At 21.7% G+C, this 23918-nt stretch overlaps 5 protein-coding genes across 5 annotated transcripts; 4 read left to right on the top strand and 1 right to left on the bottom strand. All coding sequences in view use genetic code 6, as the record gives it.

Annotated features, from left to right (window-relative positions):
* Positions 1-330: 330 nt before the first annotated feature.
* On the bottom strand, positions 331-2529 carry TTHERM_00361430 (hypothetical protein; the record flags this gene model as incomplete). Its single annotated transcript, XM_001007353.2, has 9 exons — positions 331-409; positions 505-585; positions 701-787; positions 1208-1318; positions 1370-1459; positions 1559-1636; positions 1882-2154; positions 2371-2429; positions 2485-2529. 9 exons carry the CDS (start codon positions 2527-2529, stop codon positions 331-333), a joined length of 903 nt encoding a protein of 300 aa, XP_001007353.2.
* Positions 2530-4980: 2451 nt separating this feature from the next.
* TTHERM_00361420 (hypothetical protein) lies at positions 4981-5712 on the top strand (the record flags this gene model as incomplete). Its single annotated transcript, XM_001007352.3, has 1 exon — positions 4981-5712. The coding sequence occupies one exon, from the start codon at positions 4981-4983 to the stop codon at positions 5710-5712; it is 732 nt and encodes a 243-aa protein (XP_001007352.2).
* Positions 5713-12192: 6480 nt separating this feature from the next.
* Positions 12193-15436, top strand: TTHERM_00361400 (fatty-acid amide hydrolase; the record flags this gene model as incomplete). The annotated part of the gene is made up of 6 exons (XM_001007350.3): positions 12193-12706; positions 12974-13267; positions 13559-13659; positions 14265-14637; positions 14713-15048; positions 15210-15436. 6 exons carry the CDS (start codon positions 12193-12195, stop codon positions 15434-15436), a joined length of 1845 nt encoding a protein of 614 aa, XP_001007350.2.
* Positions 15437-16119: 683 nt separating this feature from the next.
* TTHERM_00361399 (fatty-acid amide hydrolase) lies at positions 16120-18711 on the top strand (the record flags this gene model as incomplete). The annotated part of the gene is made up of 6 exons (XM_001471052.2): positions 16120-16672; positions 16728-17021; positions 17078-17178; positions 17576-17948; positions 18050-18382; positions 18440-18711. The coding sequence occupies 6 exons, from the start codon at positions 16120-16122 to the stop codon at positions 18709-18711; spliced, it is 1926 nt and encodes a 641-aa protein (XP_001471102.1).
* A 1092-nt stretch (positions 18712-19803) lies between these two features.
* On the top strand, positions 19804-22572 carry TTHERM_00361390 (amidase; the record flags this gene model as incomplete). Its single annotated transcript, XM_001007349.1, has 6 exons — positions 19804-20296; positions 20441-20734; positions 20996-21096; positions 21186-21558; positions 21897-22229; positions 22337-22572. The coding sequence occupies 6 exons, from the start codon at positions 19804-19806 to the stop codon at positions 22570-22572; spliced, it is 1830 nt and encodes a 609-aa protein (XP_001007349.1).
* Between the last annotated feature and the right edge of the window lie 1346 nt (positions 22573-23918).

The following is a 23918-nucleotide window of genomic DNA, read 5'->3' as shown; positions in this document are numbered from 1 at the left end:
TAAGTAATAAAAATGTATATAAATCTTGTCATTTTATTCAAAGATAAGCAAGTATTTAATTTTTTAAATAAATATTTAATTCTTACATAAAAAATATCTTAAATGTTTTTATATTTTATTTAATTTTTGAGCTGCTTAGATTTATTAATTATTTTTTAAAATTATAATGAGAAAAAGTTGATTTAATTCATTTTAAATTGATTTTATAGCAAATAGAATCAGCTTATTTAATCTTTGTAAAATATTTCAATACGAATAAAATAAAACGTGCTTCATATATATTTTTCTCAAATCAAGCTTTTTGATATTAAAATTGACTTTAACTTTGTCTCAATCAGTATTTTAATTAAAAGTAACCAAATATTTTAATTTCATCAAACTAGCCCTTATAGCATTGCATTCATTTATACTTTTAAATTAAAAGGATAATTTAAAAAAATGCAATTAATTAAGTATTAAAAAAATTAAAACATAAAAAATAATTGAAAATATAAAAATATTTACGTAAAATCGTACTCAATTGTAAAAATATTTTTTAGACATTTTAATCCTTTGATAAGATCCTTCATAATCATTCCATCATAGCTTTAAATAGCAAAGATTTAAATAAATAAATAAATGTTTAAATATTAAAAGACTAGGTCTTAGATAAAATTAAAACAAATAAATAAATAAATAAATAAATAGATAAGTAAATTACAAGTATGATACTCTCAAGTTCTTTAGATTCTTACTCTTACTTAGCTCTCTAAAAAAATTAGTACAAGTATCATCAAAATCTTTTTTTCTATTGGTTTATAAAATAAAATTATAAATAAGTCAATATTATTTACAATAAGTTGAAAAATAAATAACTATTATTAACTCTAAAAACATTTTTTTAAAAATTCAATTGATTTTTTTTCATTTTGAATAGTTATTAGATACTTACTTACTTATCTTAAAATTATTCATTTAATATTTTATAAACAAACTTACTGCAATTAGTTTTCAGTTATTATTAGCACTTTGCAATTTTAAAAAATAGTCATCGCTATATAAATAATAAAAAATTTCTGTTTAAATTGCTTTAATTTCACACTGAAGAAAAATTATTACAGTAAGCTATTTAAATTGTTTTGATTTTAAAGAAATAAAATTATCAAGACTTAGTTTAGTCTTGAAAAAAACTTTTTTACTTTAAAACATAATTAAAATGTGTACTTACTCTTCAAATTAATACTTAGGAGAGAGCTAAATTGTTAGAGTCTTGAGTTATTCACAATTAGCTAATCCTTAAGCTAATTTAATATCACCTTCATATCCAACTAAGTTTTATCTTTTATTTATGTTGATTAGTTAGTTGATAAAACAAATAATATTTTCTTACATAAGTTAAAGCTTTAAATTTTAAAGATTTGAACATTTTGATAATTGACTGCCTAAAAAAGATGCTCCTGCATCTTCAATAAAATTATCTCTATATAATAAGTTTAATTTTTTGATATGAAATTATATAAAAACAAATGCAAGTTATTTATCAATAAAAAATTTAATTTTTAAATTCAATTATTCTTACCCAAGATTTAAAATCAAGCATTTGAGATTTTTTATGTTCTAAAATGCTAAGCTCAAATTTGCCTCAATAGCGCACTAACTTTTTTAGTTTGATAAAAGTTTAATTTAATTTTTTAAATAACATTATTTAAGAATAATATCATAAAATTCATTTTATTATTAATTAAATTAAACTTATTAATTATCAAAAATAACATGTAAAACAATATCTTTCAATTAAAAAGGCAAATTTTATATAATTCAACATTGTTTTAACTTATAAAATATATTAAAAATAATAAATAAATAAATAAATAAATAAATAAAAATGAGAATATTATTTACATAAGTGTTAGCTTTAAAGTTTCTAAATTTTAACATTTACTTAAACCATGTAATATTGATTAGAGATCTTTATCAAAAAAATCAAAATCGCAAAAATTTAGTGAAAAAGTGATCAAATTATTTAACTTAGATAAGCAAATAGCTAAATTAGATGAGTAAAAAGTTTCGACATAGTATTAATAGTAATTATGGAATTTTATTTTTAGTTTTTACATACTTGAACAATTTTTCATCAGCTCGCTAAATTTTTAAGAAACTTCTTCATCAAAAGAGCTAATTATTTTAATATTAATATTTAAAATAATATTTATTTTATTCACCGCATTGCATTAATTTAAATAATTTAAACATTTTTTCATTTATTTCTTTCTAAACGTTTTCAAAAAAGAATCCCGAAAATTTATTTGTTTGGTCAATTAATTGTAGAGAATAAAAATTATAGTAAATAAAAAATAAATAGTAAAGTAAAATATGTATCAAAAAATATACCAAGAATAAAAGTCTATTTTTAAGATTTGGAGATCACTACAATTTTTAAAATCAGAAACCTTTTATCATAAAATAAATAAAATTGAAGTATAAATATAGAATAATAACTTCTACTTTTAATTTGTCGTTTTCTACACTAAAAGATTTTTGCTTTTTCATTTTATCAGTATATATTTTTTTATTTGTTTGTTTGTTAATGCTAAAACTCTATTAATAGTTTATTAATTAAAAGAAATCATGTCATTTAAAATAAATGTATTTTATTTGAATTGATAATTCTTTTTAAAGTTCTTTTTTAGATTAATTAAAAAGACTTTCTATTCCAAATTCTATTTTTCTCACTTAGAAACTTGAATTTGAATTTATCAGGAATGAATATACTTTTTAAATAAATACTTTTAAGTTGATTAATATAGTATAAGAAAACTATTTAATTTTTTTTAGTTATTAAATATAAAACATTTTTTATTAATCTTCACGTGTGTCTATGAAAATTTATTTACTTGATTTAATAATTCAAAGACTTATTGTGTGTGTCTGTATAAAGTAAAAGACTTCAATAAATATTTTTTACTATGCTAATATGAGCTTATCCCTATAACTTTAATCTTTTTTGAAAATTAAGAAATTACTCCAAATTGATTAACATTTAGGCGATTTTACCCTGGAAATATTAAAGTATTTGGATAAAATAAGACATATTAAGAAGCTTACAACTTTACATATATTAGTAGCAGCTTAACCTAGATTAATATTTAGTTGATTTGAAAAACTTACTATATATTAAGAGATGACTATAAATTGATTAAATCTTTAAGTAATTTTACCTGGAAATACAAAAATGTTTGTATAAAATAAGTAAGAAATTTACAACTTTATATATATTAATTAGTAGGAGCTTAACTTAGAATAATATTTTAATGATTTGAAAGATTACTTTAAATTAAGAGATGACTATAAATTTATTATATCTCTAAATGATTTATTTATACCCCAAAAAAACTAAGTATTTGAAAAAGTAAGACAAATGAACAAGTTTAAAGTTTATTGCCCTTATACATCTAAAATATATATTCCTAACTTAGAAAAAGAAAAATTTATGATAAGGTATTTATTTATTTATTTAATGAGGTACACAAAAAAAATTAACTTCATATTATAATTATGAATATTTTTATTATGAATAATCATAATTATTACACTGTAAATTCTCATTTATTAAGGTAAAAATTAAAAGAAACAAACTATTTTAAAATTGATTTTAGGATTAGCTATATTAAAAAAATATTTTTTCAAAAACCTTTATTAATAAGAAAATACGATATTTTAAATATGAAAATAAAAGCTTGTTAATTTAGTGCTAAATTTTAATTATAAATAGACATTTTTTAGAAACTCATTTACATTTATTGATTCATTTGATTTTATAAGACAAAATAAATTAACTTTAATAAAGAATAAAATTCCAAAAACCTAATTCGCACATTAATTATATTTGTTTTTTAATTTTATTTGCATGAAAACACATTTAATTTTTGGTTAATTAAGCGCGGTCTTCACTAATGAGTGAAAATTTACTAATTTTTTATCTTAGAATTTAATGAAATAAGTATTTCAAACCATCAATAAATATTTCTTAATATTTTGTTCTCTATATAATTAATAAATTAAAATATTTTAACTTGTTATTTATCTCTATAATTATTTAATTTATTTATTACATCTAATTTAGAATAAAAACAAATAGTTTGTATATTAATTTTTTTTGCTTAATTTCATTTGTAAGGATTTTTTTCATTTTTATTTGTTATTATTTAATATTTTATTTTATTAAAAAATGATTCATTTTATTTCTATTTAATTTAATAAAATATTTAATTGTATTAAAAAAACAATTTTAAGTGAATAATATTTTTATTTATTCAATTATTTAAATGAAAATATTTTTATTTCAAAAATTTTGCAAAATTTTCATTTCAATATTTATTTTTGAACAAATTAATTTAAAAATTAGAGCAATTTAGAAAATATTAATTTTATTTTTGTGCATTAATTATAAATTTAAATGGTAATAAAAAAAGTTTCTATTTATAGCAAATAGTTAATAAAAATAAATTAGATTATAATTTATGTAGTATGATTAATTATGATATAGAAAATTTATAAAAATGCTTAAAAAATTAATTAAATTAATACAAAATTAAACACAAAGGATTTATTTTGCTCTAAATTCAATTGGATTACAAAACATGTAAGAAAAAATTCATAATTTACACAAATTTTGTTGTTAAAATTCTAATTCCAAATATAAAAACATTTATCAACTGAACTGATGGGAAATTTGTTAGTTAAGATTTAAAATTTGGAATGGAGTAAACTAATAAAATATAATAAAAATAGTTGGAGGTAAAATAGAAATTGAAGATACATACACACAAAAAAACAAACAAGCAAACAAACAAACAAATATAAATACAAATATATATATATATTTACACATACATAGACATCTACTCATGGTAAATTTATAAAAATGAATAACAATTTATTTTGAGAAACGAGTAAATTAATTAATAAATAAATAAATAGAAAAGCTGACTGAGTGAATGAATGAGTTAGGTGTAGGATAATTAATTAATATTTGATTTTCTAAGAAATAATAAGAAAATAGTAATAAAGTAGAGGATTAAAAAGCAATTTTTTACCTTTTTACTAATTAATTAATTATTTATTTCTTAATTAATTGATTAAAAATAAAGATAAAAATTATAACATTGCTACAAAAAATTTGAAAATATAATGAAATCAGAGTGCCACTTATGCTAAATGACAGTGCAGAACCTAGCCAAATGCACTAAAACTCGTTGTCGCAACTTTTTTTGCGAGAAATGCATCCAAGAGAATTTTGATGCAGGGTTTGTATATCATGTTTCTTATAAAGAAGGTTGCTGGGTTTGTTACGCATGTCAGAATGCCTGTAGCTGCAGGTTATGCAAGGGAGAAATACTTCTTTACAGTAAGAAATCTCTAGCAAAGCGCAAAAACAAGCTAGTTTAAATGATGGAGTCCTCGTCAACAGTAGACAAGAGCAGCTCGTAGACGACTACTATCTAATAATTAGAAAAAGAAAGAGATTCAAGTGATGATCTACTGTCTCACCACAATGATTATGAAAAAAGAGCGTCTTAAGACGAAAACGAGGTAGTCTAAAGCTCTTTCAAATACAGTCTCAAGCAGCCAAGATTGCTAAATTAAAAAATAACAAAGTCTCTCCCTTCTCATAGCAAAGAATACCACTCCAATAAATTCTACAGAAGAAAGATGCTTTTAAAAGCTAGTTGAATGTCTTTATATTAATTTATTTAAAGTATATTGCAGCCTGAAAAATAACAAAGACCTAATTATCTTTCAAACAAACAACAAACAAACAAACACATAAATCAATCAATCAATAAATTAATAAATTAATTAATTATCAAATATTATATAAAGAAAATTAACAATATGTAAAAATCAAAAAAATATAAATAAATAAATAAAAAAATGCGAAAGACAAATAAATAGCTTATTATAAAAGGAAGAATTAATAAATGATAATGATTGATAAATATTATTCTTCTGATTGTATTTTTATATTTGTTACATATGATTGTTAATTAAATCGAAGATTAATAATAATTCTACTCTTAATTACTCTGTTTTTCTATATCCTTAAGTAAGTTATTTGAACCAAACAAAAAAAATAAACCAAAAACATTCTTTAAGATTTTGAATAAAAGTAGTAATAAATACTTATCAAAATCTAATTTCTATAAGGAATATGATTGATTACAATTTTAAACACTAGCTTTATGTTTGTTTTTAATTGTTCCAATAAGTGATTTGTTGTTTGTGATTTTATTATTATATTAATCTACTTATTTAGGTTAAGTTATATATATATATATTTTTTAAAAATAGATAAGTTAGTAGAGTTGTTTCTGTTGATAAAAAAATGACCCTTTTCTTTAAAGTTAATACTTATTAACTTCAATTTTTGGAAAATTAATTCAAAAAATATAGTCATTATAGCTAGCTATAAGTACTACTTCACTTATTCTTTGAGATATTTATGTCAAATTAACTAAGCAAGCGGTTACTTTCCAAAAACCTTTTTATGTATAAAATTTGTAATATATTATGAAGCATTGTTGAGAATGCAATAAATGGTTTATTTGACCTCAGCCTATCTCCTAATATCTTAAATAAAAATAATCAATATAATTGCCTGCACAGATATTAGTAGAAATATTTATGTCAATGTTTTTTTAAATATGAAATTTTTTTTAAGTTCAGTTTATTTAGATAAAACAAACGAAAACAAAGAATGTATTTCTGCAAATATATTATTATTTTTTTTAAGTAAATGTGTTATCAATATTATTAGTAACAAATTTAGTTCTAAAGTTGCTCATTGAATGCGATTTAGCTTAGACTCTAAGTATATTTTCTCTAACTATGTATTAAGAAATATGTATACAAACATAGATAGAGAGATATTAGAGCTAGAGTAATTTATTTCTACTTTATGAAACTAGCTAATTAACTAACTAACTAAATAAACAGATAATATTTGTTGAAGTAAATTTAAATATAATTTTATATCTATGAGTTATAATGATTTATGTTTGTTAAATAAATATTTCTTCCATCTCTTTGTTATTTTTAGCATCGCTGGATCATAACTAAGGCTAATTTCTACTTAGTAATTTTCAAATATCTATTTTGATTTTTTTTATAGCAAATAACTGTACTTACTTTTTGACTTTTTTGAGATTTAAATAAAAACAAGCAAGACAAATTTTTTTGTAATAAATTGAGTTAATATAAATGAAATCAAATAGAAAATAAAATGTCAAAAGTATTATTTTATAGGTGCATTAATTAATTTAAAATGCCTAGATAGTTTAATCAATATTTAGAATGTTTAAGAATATTGTAACTTAGTCTTTCTCTTATGTTTAAGTGAAGTTTGATGCCATTTATTTTTAATATTATTATATAAAAATGATCTATGAAATAAATATCTACTTTTTTGGAAATATGCTAAAAATTGTGAATATTTAGTGGATTCAATAAATAGTAATTAGAAATATTTTATTTCAAGTGAATAATTTAGATTATTATTATTTAACAATCGAGCGGATTTTTTATTTTGGTCATTATTAATATATAGTTAAATTAATCTCTCCTTAATTTATTGTAAGAACATTTGATGATGGATATTTAAACGAAATTGATTATATATATTGATTACTCTTAATTTTTACTAACTGAAAAACTGAAATTTAAGTGGAAATCAAATTCGTTTTAAATATTTTAATAGCTACTAGAACAAAATATTATTTTTTTAAAATCAAGCTAGCTAAATAAAATTTAAATACTTTATGTTATTTAAAAATATGTTCTACCTCAGTAATAAAAGTTAAGAAAAGTAAATTATAAATAAATAAAGAAAGAAAGAAAGAAAAAAATAAAGAATTTTAAAGGTTACTTACTTACATTTAAATAAACAGACACCAAACAAAACAAAAGAATTTATGAACTAAATCTGTTAAATCAGAATAATTAATTATGCAGAGCTAGAATATGAAGAATCCATCTACATAAAAGTATTCATTTCAAATTGTTTTAAATTGTTTTTACCATAAAATTTAATTTTTAGATTTAAGTTATGAAGGTCATTTTTTACTCAGATAAATCAATCAGTTTTATTTTAAAAATTTGTTTATTTATATCAATTAATCAATCAATCAATCTATTTTTTGGATGGATAAGAAATTTAAATATTTTCATTTATCCTCAAATAAATTTTAAATAAATTTTGAAATTCTTTCATTACTTTAATAATTTTTTTTTGCTTATGTAGATTTTATTCTACTTCCATTTTTATTAGTTTTTAAAACTAATTATAATTAATTTCATACATACATATATAATTAGTTAATTATTTTAATGGATTAAATAAAAAAGCAATCAAATAAATGAAATTTGAAAGAGTAAAAAATTAACCGCATTATATCAAACTCATCTTAAGGTATCTATAATTTCTACTATTCAACTCAAAATATGCATGATGCTAATCTAAATAGCTTAGGAAGTTGCTTTCGTTTTATGCAACAAATTATATGAATTTTAATTTCAATCCAAAATTAAAGAAATAAATAAATAAAGTAAATAGTTGGATCATGCATGAAAATATAGTAGAATTGTTAAATTATATCAAACTAATCAAACTTGTTTAACAAGTGAAAGGGAGAATGATAATTATTAATAAGCTACATTAAAATAGAAGTCAACGAATAACTAAAATCTTTAACTTTTTCTTTGGCAAAACCTAAGTAGCTTTTTTTAATAGCAAATGCTTCAGGAGTTTGTTGAATCTTCATAAATATTTTTTTAAATTTAATTAGTTTTTTAAATGTATAAAATATAATTTTCTATCTATCTATCTATCTATCTATCTATCTATCTATCTTTCTATCTATCTATAAATATTAGTATCTATCTAGCTATCTCCTTTTAGACTTAACAAACTTGATTGATGAATTTTTTTTTGATTTTTGAAATAAAAATATTTCATAGAGAGTAAGTAAGTAAGTAAATAAATAAATAAATAGCTTAGATGAAATGAGAATTTAAAGAAGGTTTGTTAATTTCTGTTAAAATAGTATTTATATAAGAATTAAAATAAATTATATGATTGAATAAAATAATAAATAATAATAAAAAAATATTTAATATTTAGCCTGCGTTTATGTTATTTGATATTGTTTTTTATATTATTATTTTTCTATTAATCAATCAATCAATTAATCTTTCTTTTTCCTCTTTTATTATTTAATCAGTTGGAATTTATAAATATATTTTTTATAAGTTTTGTACAATAATTTATTATTGTGTTAACTTTTTCCTTAGTAATTTGTATATTCTAAATAAAATAAATATGTGAATCCATCCGTTCATCCATCTTAAGGTAAAAAAAAATAAAAATAGACCAAATAAAAATTCAATATAAGTTAATATTAGGATTAATTTTCTTCTTTATTTAATGATTGTCTTCTAATTATTTGAATTGATGAAGTAACTTAATTTTACTTAACATATAGCATAAAGTAGAAATTAAAAAATTAGATAGCTTTCATTTTTTTTCAAAATAAACTGTTTTTGCTTTTCAAAAAAAAATAAATTAAAAATCTAAAAATAGAAAGAAAAAAAGATTAAAATTAATTAAGTATTTATTTACAAACATTACATTTAAGTGTTTGTTTTTCTTACATGAATATCAATTATTTATCTATTTTTATGAGTTAATTTTACTTTTTGTAATGAATTAATTAATTAATTAATTAATTTGTTTATTTTTGTATAAGTAAGATATAATATAAATTAAATCCTATTAAACAAAATTAATATTAAATAAAAAAAGTAGAACTAAAAAAATTTCAGATATAAACAAATTGACCAGATTATTTTCAAATCAAAAATTATCATTTTTTTAAAGATTATATTGGTACCCTTTATAAAAAACTTTAAATGTGACTATCTATCTATGTTCGTGTGTTAATTTAAATTAAAATAATAAAAAAACAAATAAAATACCATAAAAATTTACAAAATTTAAAATATACTTTTATGTTTTTCCTCTAATTACTTAGTTAAAGTATCATAATTAATACTGACTGAAGTAAAGTATAATTTAAATCCAATTAAATTTTAAGATTGTTAATAATATACATTTACTAAGAGATCGAATCAAATCAAATCAAACAATCTAATTATTAACAATTTTTTATACTAAACTAAAAAAGTTTTTTAAATACTTACAAACTATTTCCAAAATTTTTTTTCAGATTGCTCTTCAAAAATTTATTAAATTGGTAGAAGAGCTAAAATACATATAATTAATTAATTATAAGTCGAATGAAGTTACGATAAAATGAAGAAGAATATTTTAAAATCTCATATTAAATTTTTTAATATAAAATGTAAGTAAGTGCTGTAATATTAAATTACAGAAACTATTATTTATCCTAGCTTTGCTACTCTGTGTTTAAAGAATATAATTTCTGATCAAATAGTATTAACAAATTTATATTTTCACATCCTGAAAATGCTCAAGTTACCAGCAGGTAGGCAAGGCAGGTTACACATTATCGATTAATTAATTAAAAATACAATTATCTTTTCAAGACTTTTAAAATAATGATTTGTTATAATTAATATCTATCTATATATAAATTTCATAAATATTTTAAACAGTTTAAAAAACTCTCATATATATAAAAGAAATTATATTTACATTACAATAAATTAAGAATAAAAAATAATCAGATAATTTATAAATCTATTAAAAGAGCTGTTTAATTTGCTCTAAATATCTACATACATACATAGTAAAAATTAATAATAACTATAAAATTTGCTTGAATTTAGTGAGATAAATTGATAATAAATAAATGAATAGTTTAATTCTGTGAAATAAAAATTAACACTTTAATGAAAATATTTGAATTATTTTTATAGTGTTTTAACTTTCTTATATTAATTAATATCTAATTAAACTTCTACTTAATGAACAAAATTAATTATGATGTATTTTATTGCATGGAGCTTTGGCTGCTTGAGTAGCTAACATATTTTATCAATACTATCAAAACATCGATTGCTTTATCAGTGAGTAATCATTTTTTGCTATTAGCTGTAGTTGTTTGCACTTTTGCTTTTTTGCTTTATTGCTTTGCTAAAGATTATATATTTTTTATTCTTTAATTAAGTACAAAATAAATTTATTCAAACTCATTAATTTATTTAAATTGAAAATAATTTCCTTCATTTATATTAATAAAGATAACTTTATAAATAATTTTAGCAAAAATCCTTAAAAAAATAAATTGATTGATTAAGTATTTTTGTATTAAAGTAATAAAGTTAATAACCTAAAATAAAGAAATTTAAGTTATTTAATTCTCATTTGCTAATTAATTAATTATTAAAAAAAGATGCAAAATTTTTAAATTGAATTGATTATATAATATTTATTACATTTTTAAATCTACAATATGTTTATTTAATTTATATTCTTCTTATTTATTTAATCACTTCCATCTCAGTATTTTTTTATGTAAAAATTATTGATTGATAGAATCACTAAATCAATTCAATATATTTAATATCCTTTTTTGAAACTTGAATAATAATTTAAATGTAAATAATTAAATTTTTAATTTAAATAAATTTATTTTTATATATTAAAAGTTAAATGAATATAATGTACGATTTATTTTTTTAAATGAGTTTAAAAATTGAAAATGTACCAATTTATTATTTACTACAATTATGAGTAAGCGAAAGCCATTTTGAAATTAAAAATACTTGTTGGTTCGAGGCTATATGGTATTTATATATTACTTAACTAAGATATGTATTGATTAAATTAAGTATGGATTAATTAATTAACGTATTTATTTGTCAAATATGTAAAAATAAAGGTCATATTTGTATATATAACATAAATCAAATTTAATAAGATCTAAAGCATGTCAAATAGTTTATTTAATGATGATTTATGACAATATAATTTAGGTATTACTAATAAAAAATATTTGATCACATCAAAAAGCAACAAAAACGAAGATTAATAAAAAAGATTTTTAGTAATAAATAAATAACAAAGAAATAAGATATCTTTTTAATTATCTTTTATTAAAAACATTAAAAAATCTACTTATTAATTATTAATTAATTAATTGATTGATATAATTTTAAACTAACAAGCTATTCATGTCATCCACTTAAGCTCAAAGTGTTGTTTAAAAAATACTCAACTACTAATTCACTGTCAAGTAAAGAATCAGATATGAATTAATAGTCTTTGGTGTAGGCGCCGTATGGCAGCTTTTTAAGATTCTGAATAACTACAGAAAGCACAGAAGAATTATTCAGAAGACTGTCTCATATAATACAGACAGAATAGCAAGGATATAGGCTTTAAAAATCACTTTGCCAAATTTCACTCAAGAAAAAATGGATCAAATTCTCAACTCGAGTGTAGCTCAATTGAAAGAAATGCTTAAGAAAAACGAAGTTTCTAGCGAAGACCTTGTCAACATTTACAGTCATAGATGTAGAAAAATAGGTTTGAAATAATTCCATTGCATTACTGAATTCGATTATGAAAACGCAATAAAACTAGCCAGAGAACTTGACCAGCAAAGGTTGCAAGACTTCAATATAGTCGACACAAAGCCATTATATGGAATTCCCATTTCAATTAAAGATTTCTTTGATGTCAAAGGTAAAAAATAAATAAGTTTTGAAATTTAGCTTTAACTCCTCCAAAAACAATTGCATTATTATTAATATAAGCATGTAGTTAGTTTGGTAAAAATGTTTCTAGCTAGCATCAAATAAATAGCAAAATACATTTAAAATAATTCAAGTAACGAAATGAAGAAAATATGATTGTTTTTAGATGAATTATATAAAATTATTCATTCATTCATTTATTTATTTTAGCTTTATTTGTTTAGTTTTAAAATGGTTAATATATAATATGAAATAGGAATGCCCTCTACTGTAGGATGTATAAATAGAATAAATTATATTGCTTAAGAAGATGGTTTATCAGTCAAACTTATTAAGATGTCTGGAGGTATTCCTTTTGTCAAGACAAATGTACCTCAATTGGGTATGAGCTTTGAAAGTGCTAATAGAATTTATGGTAGGACTTTAAATCCTTGGGATAAAACTAGATATCCAGGCGGTTCTTCAGGTGGAGAGGCTGTGTGTGTAGCAACAAGATGCTCCCCAATAGGTATTGGATCAGATCTTGGCGGTTCTATAAGATCTCCTGCAAGTAATTTATTATTATTATTATAATTAAACTTAATGTTTGATGTGATCAATTTGGAAATTGCTTTAGAAATTCATCAAAAATACTCCAAGAAAACATGAAATTAAATTAAGAATTGAGATTAAAATAGATAAAAATTCAAATCTAAATTATCTCTTAATTTAGATAGGATTTATGCATCTACAAATACCACAAAAATACAAAAAATCTTTTTTTGAAAATTGATTATTTTTTTATTAGCTGTATGACGCATTTACTAACCCTTACGCAATTCTAATTTTACTTTTTAAACAGATTTCAATGGTATTTACGCCTTCAAACCAACAAGTGGAAGAATTCCTTTACAAGGATTAACTAGATACTCTAAAACATAAAATGGAGAGACAAACGTTAGAGTAAAATTTATTCTTCTTTAATCATTTTTATTTTACAATTTAACTAAATCAAATTTTAATAAAGATAATTTTTACTTTTACGATAGAATTTTATCATTCATAAATATCTTTAAAATATTTTATGAGATAATTTTACATTTCATTTTTATTATGATTTATAAATCTAAATAAAAATCTACTTTGAATATTCAAATGAAATTCATAAAATTCACTTTTATGATTTTTAATATGAATAAAAGTTAGTTACTCTGATTAAATTTTTATTTGACTATTTCTTCTAAATTTAGTAAAGATTTGATTATTGATTTGGAAAGAAAGTGTTTCTTTTTAATTTTTAAAGTTTCTTAATTTCACTCAAAATTTCTTTAACCAAATATAAAAACCAATCCTTTATGAATAAAAAATTTTAGTTATAAAAAATTGTATTTTAAATAATCATTTGACCATTTTTTAAGTATTTGTTTTAAATTTTATTGCTATTTTTTAAATAAGATTCACATTTTTTACGATGAAAATAATAAAAATTTCACTTTTGTATTACTTTTTTTACAATTTAATGAATAAAATTCATTAAAAAATTATTAATTTCTTTTATAAAATTTTAGACTTCTATTGGCCCTATAGCTAAGAGTGTGGATGACTGCATATTATTCATGGAAGCTCTTAATAATAAAGAGGTTTTAAATATGAAACTTTATGAATCTTTGCTACATTAGATGTATGTACCTTTTGATTAGAAACTGCTTCATGAGTAGACTTCTAAAAAACTCAAAATAGGATATTTCAAGACTATGGAACCTATTGATGCTACTTTAGCAAATTAAAGAGCTGTCTAAATTACTGTTGATGCTCTTAGAGAACTTGGTCATGAAGTTGTTGAAATCGAAATACCAAATATTGAAAGACTTGTTTATATTTTCTTTAAAGTAACCTCATCAGATAATTTAAAAGGATTTGAAGATTAGCTTGGAGATGAAGGTACTTACTATTCTTATTTATTAGCAGAATCTTTCATTTCAGTTTTTTCAATAAAATTTATTATTAATAAAATAGACTATGTTGAAGTCTATAAACCTACTCTTGCTCCTCTCTACTTCCCAAAATTCCTAAAAAGAGCACTTGAAATATTGTTGAAATTAGTTGGAGAAACTAGAAAGTATAAAATACTTAGTATAATGAAGTAGCAGCCTACTGCAGAAGATTATTTAAGAATGTCAGATGAAATTTTAATCTTGAAAAAGCAAGTTTTAAAATACTTGGAAGATTAAAATATAGAGGCAATTATCACTCCTTGCTTTGCTGCTCCAGCATTAAAGCACACAATTTCTGCTAAAACAGTTTTGACAACCTCCTACTTGTACATTTGGAATGTTCTCAACTTCCCTGCAGGTAAATTATTAAACAAAAAAATACTTCTTCAAATTGATAACAAATAGTTTTTAAATAATTTTGATAAAGAAAAATGAAATCTTTGAAAAAAGAGTTATTTTAAAATCCAATTAAAAATTAATGAATGATTAATTTAAATATAAATTAAAATATTAAAAAAGGTGTGTTGCCAATTACTGAAGTTCATGAAGATGAATAGCACTACAATAATAGCAGAATTTAAGATAGCATGACTAGGGTTATTAATGAAAATATGAAGGGAACTGCTAAACTTCCTGTCAATGTATAGGTTGTTACTCTTCCTAATAAAGATGAACTCTGCTTAAATTTAATGAAATAAATTGATAATAAAGTTTAATTCTATAAAAATAGAAAATTACCTGTATGAAATTGAAATAATTAATTTAAATATTTCTTTTAATGAATGTGTAGAATTTACTAAATATCTTTTTTCATTTAAAATGAAGTTAAAAAAAATAATCAATTCAATTAATTTTTTTCATATTTCATCAAAAAATTAATTCAAATTTTTAATAATTTTAGCTTAATAAAATAATATAAAAACAAACAATAATTTTATCGCTAAATTATTTGATAAATTTAAACAACTTTGTTCTTATTTTTTTTTAAAAATAGCTCAAAATTTGTTTTAAATATGATTTTTTAAATTGATTTAATTTTAACTTTCTTATGTTTTTTTGGCAAACTAACTTGTTAGTAAAATTTAATTAGATTTAAACATATTTGTTTATCTTCATAGGATAATATATATTAAAAATGTGTATTTTTTTAATCTTTTTAGAGAGTAAATTCTGGTGAAAAATTAATTCAAACATGAGGACTAATTATCTAGTTATTAGAAAGGATCTTGTAATCAAAAACGTCTTATTCAAGCTATGAAGATAGATATCAAACAAATCAGGAATCTAACTTAGTATTTGATCTAAATAAATTCGCAATTCCTTGTTAATAAAGTTTATTTTTTTCTGTAAGATTTTTGTTTAAATTATAAAGCAAAATTTATAATATTACGCAGAATAAATATAAATAGGTTATATAATTAGGAAGGAAATGACAATAAAAGACATCCCATATATTAATGTACCGCCAGGGACAAATGGAAACGGGCACTCTGAATCTTTCTTTGAAAAGATTGTCAATTATAAGTTCAGTGTCTTGCAGTTAGCATACCTATTTGCAGCTTATTTAGCCCTTAAAATAATATGGAATCTAATAGTTTATATATATCATAAGATTAGGAACTCATTACTCATAAAAAAAGCTAAGTTATACAGAAAAAATAGGGATGATTAGCTTTAAGCTTTTTAGATACCTACTCCAAGCTTAGATTAAGATACTTTATAGAAGGTGCTCAATGAAGATGTCACTTCTATCAAAAAACTTCTTTCTAAAGGAAAAGTTACAAGCGAAGATTTAGTCAATATTTTTGCCAAGAGATGCTAATAGTTTAATCCATAATTGGAAGCAATTACGCATCTTAAGTATGAGGAAGCAATCATGAAGGCTAAGGAATGTGACAAGCTTAGAAAAGAAAAGTCTCCTCTTGTCTAAGGCCTTTTATTTGGTATCCCTATTTCAATAAAGGAGATCTTCGACGAAAAAGGTTTAATTTGATTTTGTTGCTATTGAAAATTTATTTTTCAAATATTTATTTTCAGGTTATCCTTCTACTGTAGGATGCATTTAGCGTTTGAATTATGTTCCAGTTGAAGATGGATTTATCATTTAACTTTTGCGTAAATCTGGAGCCATCCCATTAGTTAGATCAAATGTGCCTTAGTGTTGCTTCACATTTGAATCTGTCAATAGAATCTATGGTAGAGTTAAAAACCCTTGGGATCTCACCAAAATGGCAGGAGGTTCATCAGGAGGCGAAGCATCCATTATCGCTAGTAGACTATGCCCAATTGGCTTAGGTAGTGATCAAGGAGGTTCAATAAGAATCCCAGCAGGTAATATATTAAACGTATGTTGAAGCACTATTTTTATTTGTATTTTTTGAATAAAGCAATGTGCGGTATTTATGGATTTAAACCTACATCTGGAAGATGTGTAATTAATGGTCTTACTCACTACTCAGAAGCTTTTGATGGACAAACAATAAACAAAGTAATTCATTTTTCTACCTTATTAAAATGTATTAAAATGTTGTTTAAGCCACAAATTAACCTCTACCAATAAAATAAAAACTTAATTCATTATATTTATCTGAATATTCAAAAAATTTGCACTCTTCATTAATAGTAACCTAAGCTTCTTCAAAAGAGCTCTTAAAGCAAAAACATCTTATCAAATATTTTTTTGCAAAATACTATGTAAATAGATAAATAAATAAATATACCATAAATGTAAAAAATGTGTTGTCAATATAAAAAAAGATGGAATGAGAGTTAAAAATACATATAGGTGGAAAATATATTTTATTGAATATAAATGATATGTTTAAACTACATTATATATAGAAACAAAAGAAAATATTCATTTTATTTAAAAACTATTTATTTAGGCTTGCGCTGGACCTATGGCTAAGTCAATGGATGATACTATTTTACTATTTAAAGCTCTTTGTGATCCTAATATTTTAAAAGAATTTAATATAAGTCAAATTGACCCTAATTTAACTATACTTCCTATCGATGAGAATGCTTTGAATGACTCGAGAAAGAAGAGAAGATTTGGTTACTTCAAGACTCTCGAAGTGATAGACTCATGCTTAGCAGCCTAAAGAGCAGTAGATATTAGCATAGAAAAACTTAGAAATTTAGGACATGAAGTTATAGAAGTAGAAATACCCAAACAAAATGAGATAATTCATGCATTCTTATAGAACTCATTCAGCGATGACATGCAAAATTTAAAAGATATTTTAAAAGGAGAAAGTAAATTAAGATAAATTTTTGATTTATTTTTCATAGAAATACCTTTTTGATAAATTAACACATATATTTAATAAATTAATTATTTTTCTATTAATATTTAGGTTTTCTTGATGAATATCAAATGCTAGACTTTTTAGCAAGTATTCCAAACTCAATGAAAAAGGTATTAGCCTTTTTAATGGGAGCTTTAGGTGAAAAAAGATTAAAAGACCACATACTAGCAGATATGAATATAGATTCTCATGATTACAAGGCAGTCGTTTACTAAATTTTATAACTAAGAAAAGAAGTTTTAAAGGTATTTGATGAGAATAAAATAGAAGCCATCATTTGCCCTGCAAATGCTACTCCAGCTTTACCTCATGGTTCATCAGCTGATGTTGCTGATATAGTTGCATACTAATTTATGTGGAATATACTTGACTTCACATGCGGTAAAACAAATGCTTTATTCAAATAAAGAAAATAAATATTAAATTTATAAAATATAGGTGTTATACCTGTAACCAGAGTAGAAGAAGGTGAATAGCATTATGAAAATGCAAGAGTTAAAGACTCTATAAGTAAAAAAATTGACAAATACATGAGAATGAAAACAGAAGGACTTCCTATAGCAGTATAAGTAGTAGCTCCTCCTTTCAAAGAAGAAGTCTGCTTGAATGTTATGAAAATAATTGATAACGGTGTCTAGTTTTATAAATAAATTGAATTCCCTTCACTAGAAGGAGAGGAAAAAGAATTAGAAATTGTTGAAAAGGATTGATTGAATATTTTTTAATTTTTATATAATTATTTTATCAAAAAAAACTCTTAAATTTTAAATCGTAATTCGTGTATCAATTTATGTAAGTCATAGTTAAATTAAATTAAAAAGTAAATTGAAACATTAAAAAAATCGTCACTTTATAATTTCGTCATCGATTGATGAAGCATCTAAAAGTGTTTGATAAAGGAAAATTTTTACCTTAAACAAAGCGTTAATTTAGAATAAAAAACAGAACGAAAAGCAAGCAAATAAATAAATGGAAAAAGAAATAAAAACCTATTTCTTTTTTGGTTTAAAATTAATCAAAGTTAAACTAGTCAATAACCCTTTTAATACATTTTTATTAGAATGAATTTATTGATAAATTAAGCAAGTCAATTAAAAAATAATAATTTTAGAAAATGAAAGTATTTTTACATGTTAAAAATTATTCCTATTTTATAGCTCCATAAATTTTATTATGATATTTATACTTGAAATATTTTTTAAGAAATATTTCATTATTTAAATATTTATTTACTATAACATCTATTGATATATGGTGAAACAAGATTTTAAAATTTAGTAATTTACAAACTTTTAGTCCCAAATTTAACACTACCTTTTTGATAATCAGAGAGAAACAAAATAATAAAAGCTTTGGTATATTGAAATTAAAAATAAGATATGGATCTATTTATTTATTATTTTAAGAAAGATGACACAAAAAATTAATTTGATTACTATCTATTTGATATCATGAAAAATATTTAATTTAAAAAAAAATGAAAAAATATTAAAGCTGTCTTTTGTATAATAGTTAAGCGAGTAAATTCTAAATGAAATTGACGTTTTTAAAATTGGAAGCTCAAACAAATACATAAAAAAATAAAATAAGATTAAAAAGATTCTGAAAGAAATATAAATTTGATTATAATGAATGACATACTAACAAATAAACATTACGTAATTAACTTATAATGTTATAGAAAAGAATATTCTTTATATCATTTTTAATCTTTAAATATTAAAAGAAAAATAAACCCATTTTAAATAAACTGAAAATAATTAAAAAATTTCAATTATTTATTAGTAAGGCAAAAAAAAGTAATGGAGATATAAATTAGAAGACTATTTGAAAAGCAAATTTCTCTGAAGTATCCTGCTTATGCTGTCGGAGCATACTTGGGTTTAAAAATGACCTCAAGCATTTTGAGATCTATTGTTAAAAAGGTTAGAATATTAATTTAAAAGAAGAAGGTTAGAGAATTTATTTAACAGAGAGATGCTAATCTCTAAAATTTAAAAATTCCTACTCCAAATTTATCTGAAGAGGTCATAAGATTAGTATTAGATAGTGATATTACTAATTTGAAAAAATTGCTTGAAGCAAAAACAGTAACTAGTGTAGATTTAGTCAACATTTATTCAAAAAGAGTATAGCAATATGGAGTCCAATATGGAATTATAACACATTTAAAGTATGATGAAGCTATTGAAGCAGCAAAGGAATGTGATAGACTTAGATAAGAAAATTCCCCTCTTTGTTAACTTCCTTTGTTTGGTATCCCCATTTCTATGAAAGAAACATTTGAAGAAAAAGGTATTTATTTATTGCTTACAAAAATAAATTTCTTCTAAAAACAATAATTTAATTTACAAAAACTTGTTGTTTTCATATGAAGATATTTATTTACTTTTCTTATTACTTCAATTTTTTGTGTTAATAATTTTTTCTTTTTTAAAGGTTATCCTTCAACTGTAGGATCTTCTTTTAGAATAAACCGCATTTCTGAAGAAGATGGCTTCTGTGTTAAGCTTTTAAAATCAGGTGGTGCAATTCCATTTTTGCGTACTAATGTTCCATAAGCAGCAATGCTCTTTGAATCTGCTAATGAAGTTTATGGAAGAGTTTAAAATCCATGGGATAGAACTAAATACGCAGGTGGTTCTTCGGGAGGAGAAGGAGCAGCTGTTGCTGCTAGAATGTCTCCGGGTGGAATGGGTAGTGATCTTGGTGGATCTATAAGAATTCCTGCTGGTAAATATTTTAAATTAGTTTTTTGTTTAAAAATTAATCAGATATTGTTCATTGTTTCTCTAATATATTCACTTCAAATCTTTTGTAAAATTGATCAATCGATCTGAAAGATTTTTTATTTGATTCTGAATAATTCTTGTCAAGTAGAATAAATAATTTGATTTTTTTTTTGATATGATTAATTAAATTTGGAATTTTTGATGAGTGTTGAAGCATCTAAGGAAGATTATTAATAATTAATTTTTCAAATTAATTTAAAAGCAATGTGCGGAGTATATGGATTTAAGCCAACTGCCCAAAGAACGATTATGTCTGGACATACACTCTACTCAGAAGCGTTTAATGGATAAAGAACTGTACTTGTAAGATAAAAATATTAATTAACTAAAAAAAATTATTTATGATCTGAATTTTAATTAAGTATCATATTTATTTTTATCAATAAATCTAGTGTGCAACTGGACCTATTGGCAAATCTGTTGATGACTTAGTTTTATTCTTTAGACAGTTAAGCGATCCTCAATATTTATAAAAGTTTAAATTATTTGAAAAAGATCCTTTTTTCCCATTACAATAGATTAATGAAGCTGAACTTACTAATAATAAGAAACAAAGAAGATTTGGTTACTTTAAAACTCTAGAATTATTTGATTGCACTGTTGCTAATCAAAGAGCTGTTGAAATAGCAGTAGAAAAGCTCAGAGCCTAAGGCCATCAACTAGTAGAAATTACTTTGCCTAATGTTGAATCAATTAGTGAAGGATTTATATAATTCTTAGTTGCAGATGGCTTTGAAGGCATTTATGATTTACTAAGTCAAGAAGGTAGAATTTAAAATATAATTTACTACAACTTTAAAAAAACAATCAAAATAATTATCTCTTATTTTTTTACAAAAAGAATAAATTATTTTCCATAAATTTTATTAAAATTTTAAAAATTTACTAATTAATTTTTATGAAATCAAATGGTAAAAATAGTACTGAAATATTTTTTTTTAATTTTGGTGCATTAAATACAAAAAAACAAATAATATCTAATTGAAGGCCTTATAAAAATTCACTATCTAAATGCTAAATTTTATTCCATACAATATACTTTTGCTATTTATTTATTGATGAATTAAAATAAAAATATAATATCTTTTATTAAAAATAATTAGATACTATCTAGGAATACATGCCTATAAATTTCTTTACCTCAACACCTGCTGGAGTTAAGAGAGTTCTCAGCTTTTTACTTAAACTTTTAGGATAAAAATCTACAGCAAAACTTCTTCCTTAGACAAACAGACTAAAAGTAGAGGAGCTCAATAGGTTGTAATATCAAATTAGTGTTTTGCAATAGTAATATTTAAGGGTATTCGATGATTACGAAATTGAAGCTATCATTTGTCCTTCTTTTGGAACTCCTGCTCTTCCTCACTCAAGTTCTGTAGATTCTACTCCTATATGCCTTTACACTTATATTTGGAATTACATCAACTTCCCTTGCGGTAATCACATTTTAATATTATGCAATATTTACACTTAATTTTAATAATGCAAATAAAAAAATAATTTAACTTGTACTTAATTAAGATTATTTATTTGATTTAAATAGGTGTTTTACCTGTTACAAAAGTACTTAAGGATGAATAGCACTTAAAAAATACGAGAAATAAAGAACTCCCTGCAAAAAGAGTTGATTTTTATATGAGTTAAAATACTGAAGGTCTTCCTGTTAATATTTAAGTCGTTGCTCCTCCTTTTAAAGAAGAGACCTGCTTAAATGTGATGAAAATGTTAGATGATGAAATATAGTTCTACAAGCATAATTCTTATCCAGAGCTTAAATGATTCATAAAAATATTTATTTCAGCTGAAATAACATAAATAAACACATAATTTAATTTAGTCTAAAATAAAAGTTTGTCTTACATAATTTTTTATTTTTTAAAAGCTTTTTAAATGATTTAATTAAATTATTATCAATTTTTATAATTCTTCATTCTTAAAAAAATTAAACCACTTTTATTTTTTTTAAAAAAAACCTACCAAGCAATTATCAATGGATATAGCTCACTCAGAAATAAGATCTTAACAATAATAGAAAATAAGGTGAACATTTTAATATAAGATAATTAATTTTGTATTTTTATAAATATATAAAATATGTATTTCATTAATTAATTTAACATATATATTATTATTATAACTACATGTGGTAGAATACATAAATCTCCTTCATAGAGTTAAGTTAAGAGGAAGAAATCAAAGCTACAGGCTATATCTGTCAGATAAATGTTAACTTTATCAAAAAAAGCATCTTTTGTAATATTTTTTCAAATTCTTCTTGATTAGGCATTTTTAAATTAAAAAAAATATTTTTGATGGAGTTAAACCCTAAAAATTTGAAATATTAATTTTTAATGAATAATTTATTTTTAAATATTTTGATAAAAAACGAATGATTTTATGATAAATATCTTTGATTTCATTTTTAAAAAAGAAAAAATGTTGATAAATATGTATACAAACATCTTAAAGATCATAATTACTTTTAAATGTGGTGATTAGTGAAAATAGTGTTAATTTATTTAAAGGCTAGCAATATAAATACATACAACTTAAATTAGATTACTTTAATATACTTATCAAAGATATCATTATGATTAAATATGATTGAATTTACTAAGTCAATTTTTTAAATAATTTTTATGTAATTGAAATTTGTAAAAACAAACTTTTTTGATAGATTCTTAAAAATTGATTAAAAGACACGCAAATAATTTATCCATTAGAATTTAATATTAAAATTAAGCTTTTTATTCTTCCTATAAATTTATTTATTTACTTCCATAAATTTACTGTAAAAAAAATATGTTTTACTTTAAGATATAAGAAATTATTTTAAATTCTGTTTTATTTGAATTGTGTTAGAATATTATTCAATATTTAAAAAATTGTATTGATTGAAAATGATACCTTCATTTAAAAAGAGAAACTAAAAATGATTCTTAGTTGTTTAGCATTTTATTAGGAGTTACTTAAGTAGAGTAAGTAAAAATATTAATTTGTTACCTTTACAGAATTTAAGTAACGAAAATTGAGACTGATATAATCTTTAATCAATTTCAAGTTAAATTTTTTAATGTAATTTGTTTAATATAAATAATTGCAAATTTTAATAAAGTTGTCATTTG

Source organism: Tetrahymena thermophila, assembly GCF_000189635.1.
Source record: "Tetrahymena thermophila SB210 genomic scaffold scf_8254813, whole genome shotgun sequence".
NCBI classification, from domain to species: domain Eukaryota; phylum Ciliophora; class Oligohymenophorea; order Hymenostomatida; family Tetrahymenidae; genus Tetrahymena; species Tetrahymena thermophila.
Note: the sequence above shows the minus strand (reverse complement) of the source record. Positions and strands in the feature narration are given on the sequence as shown.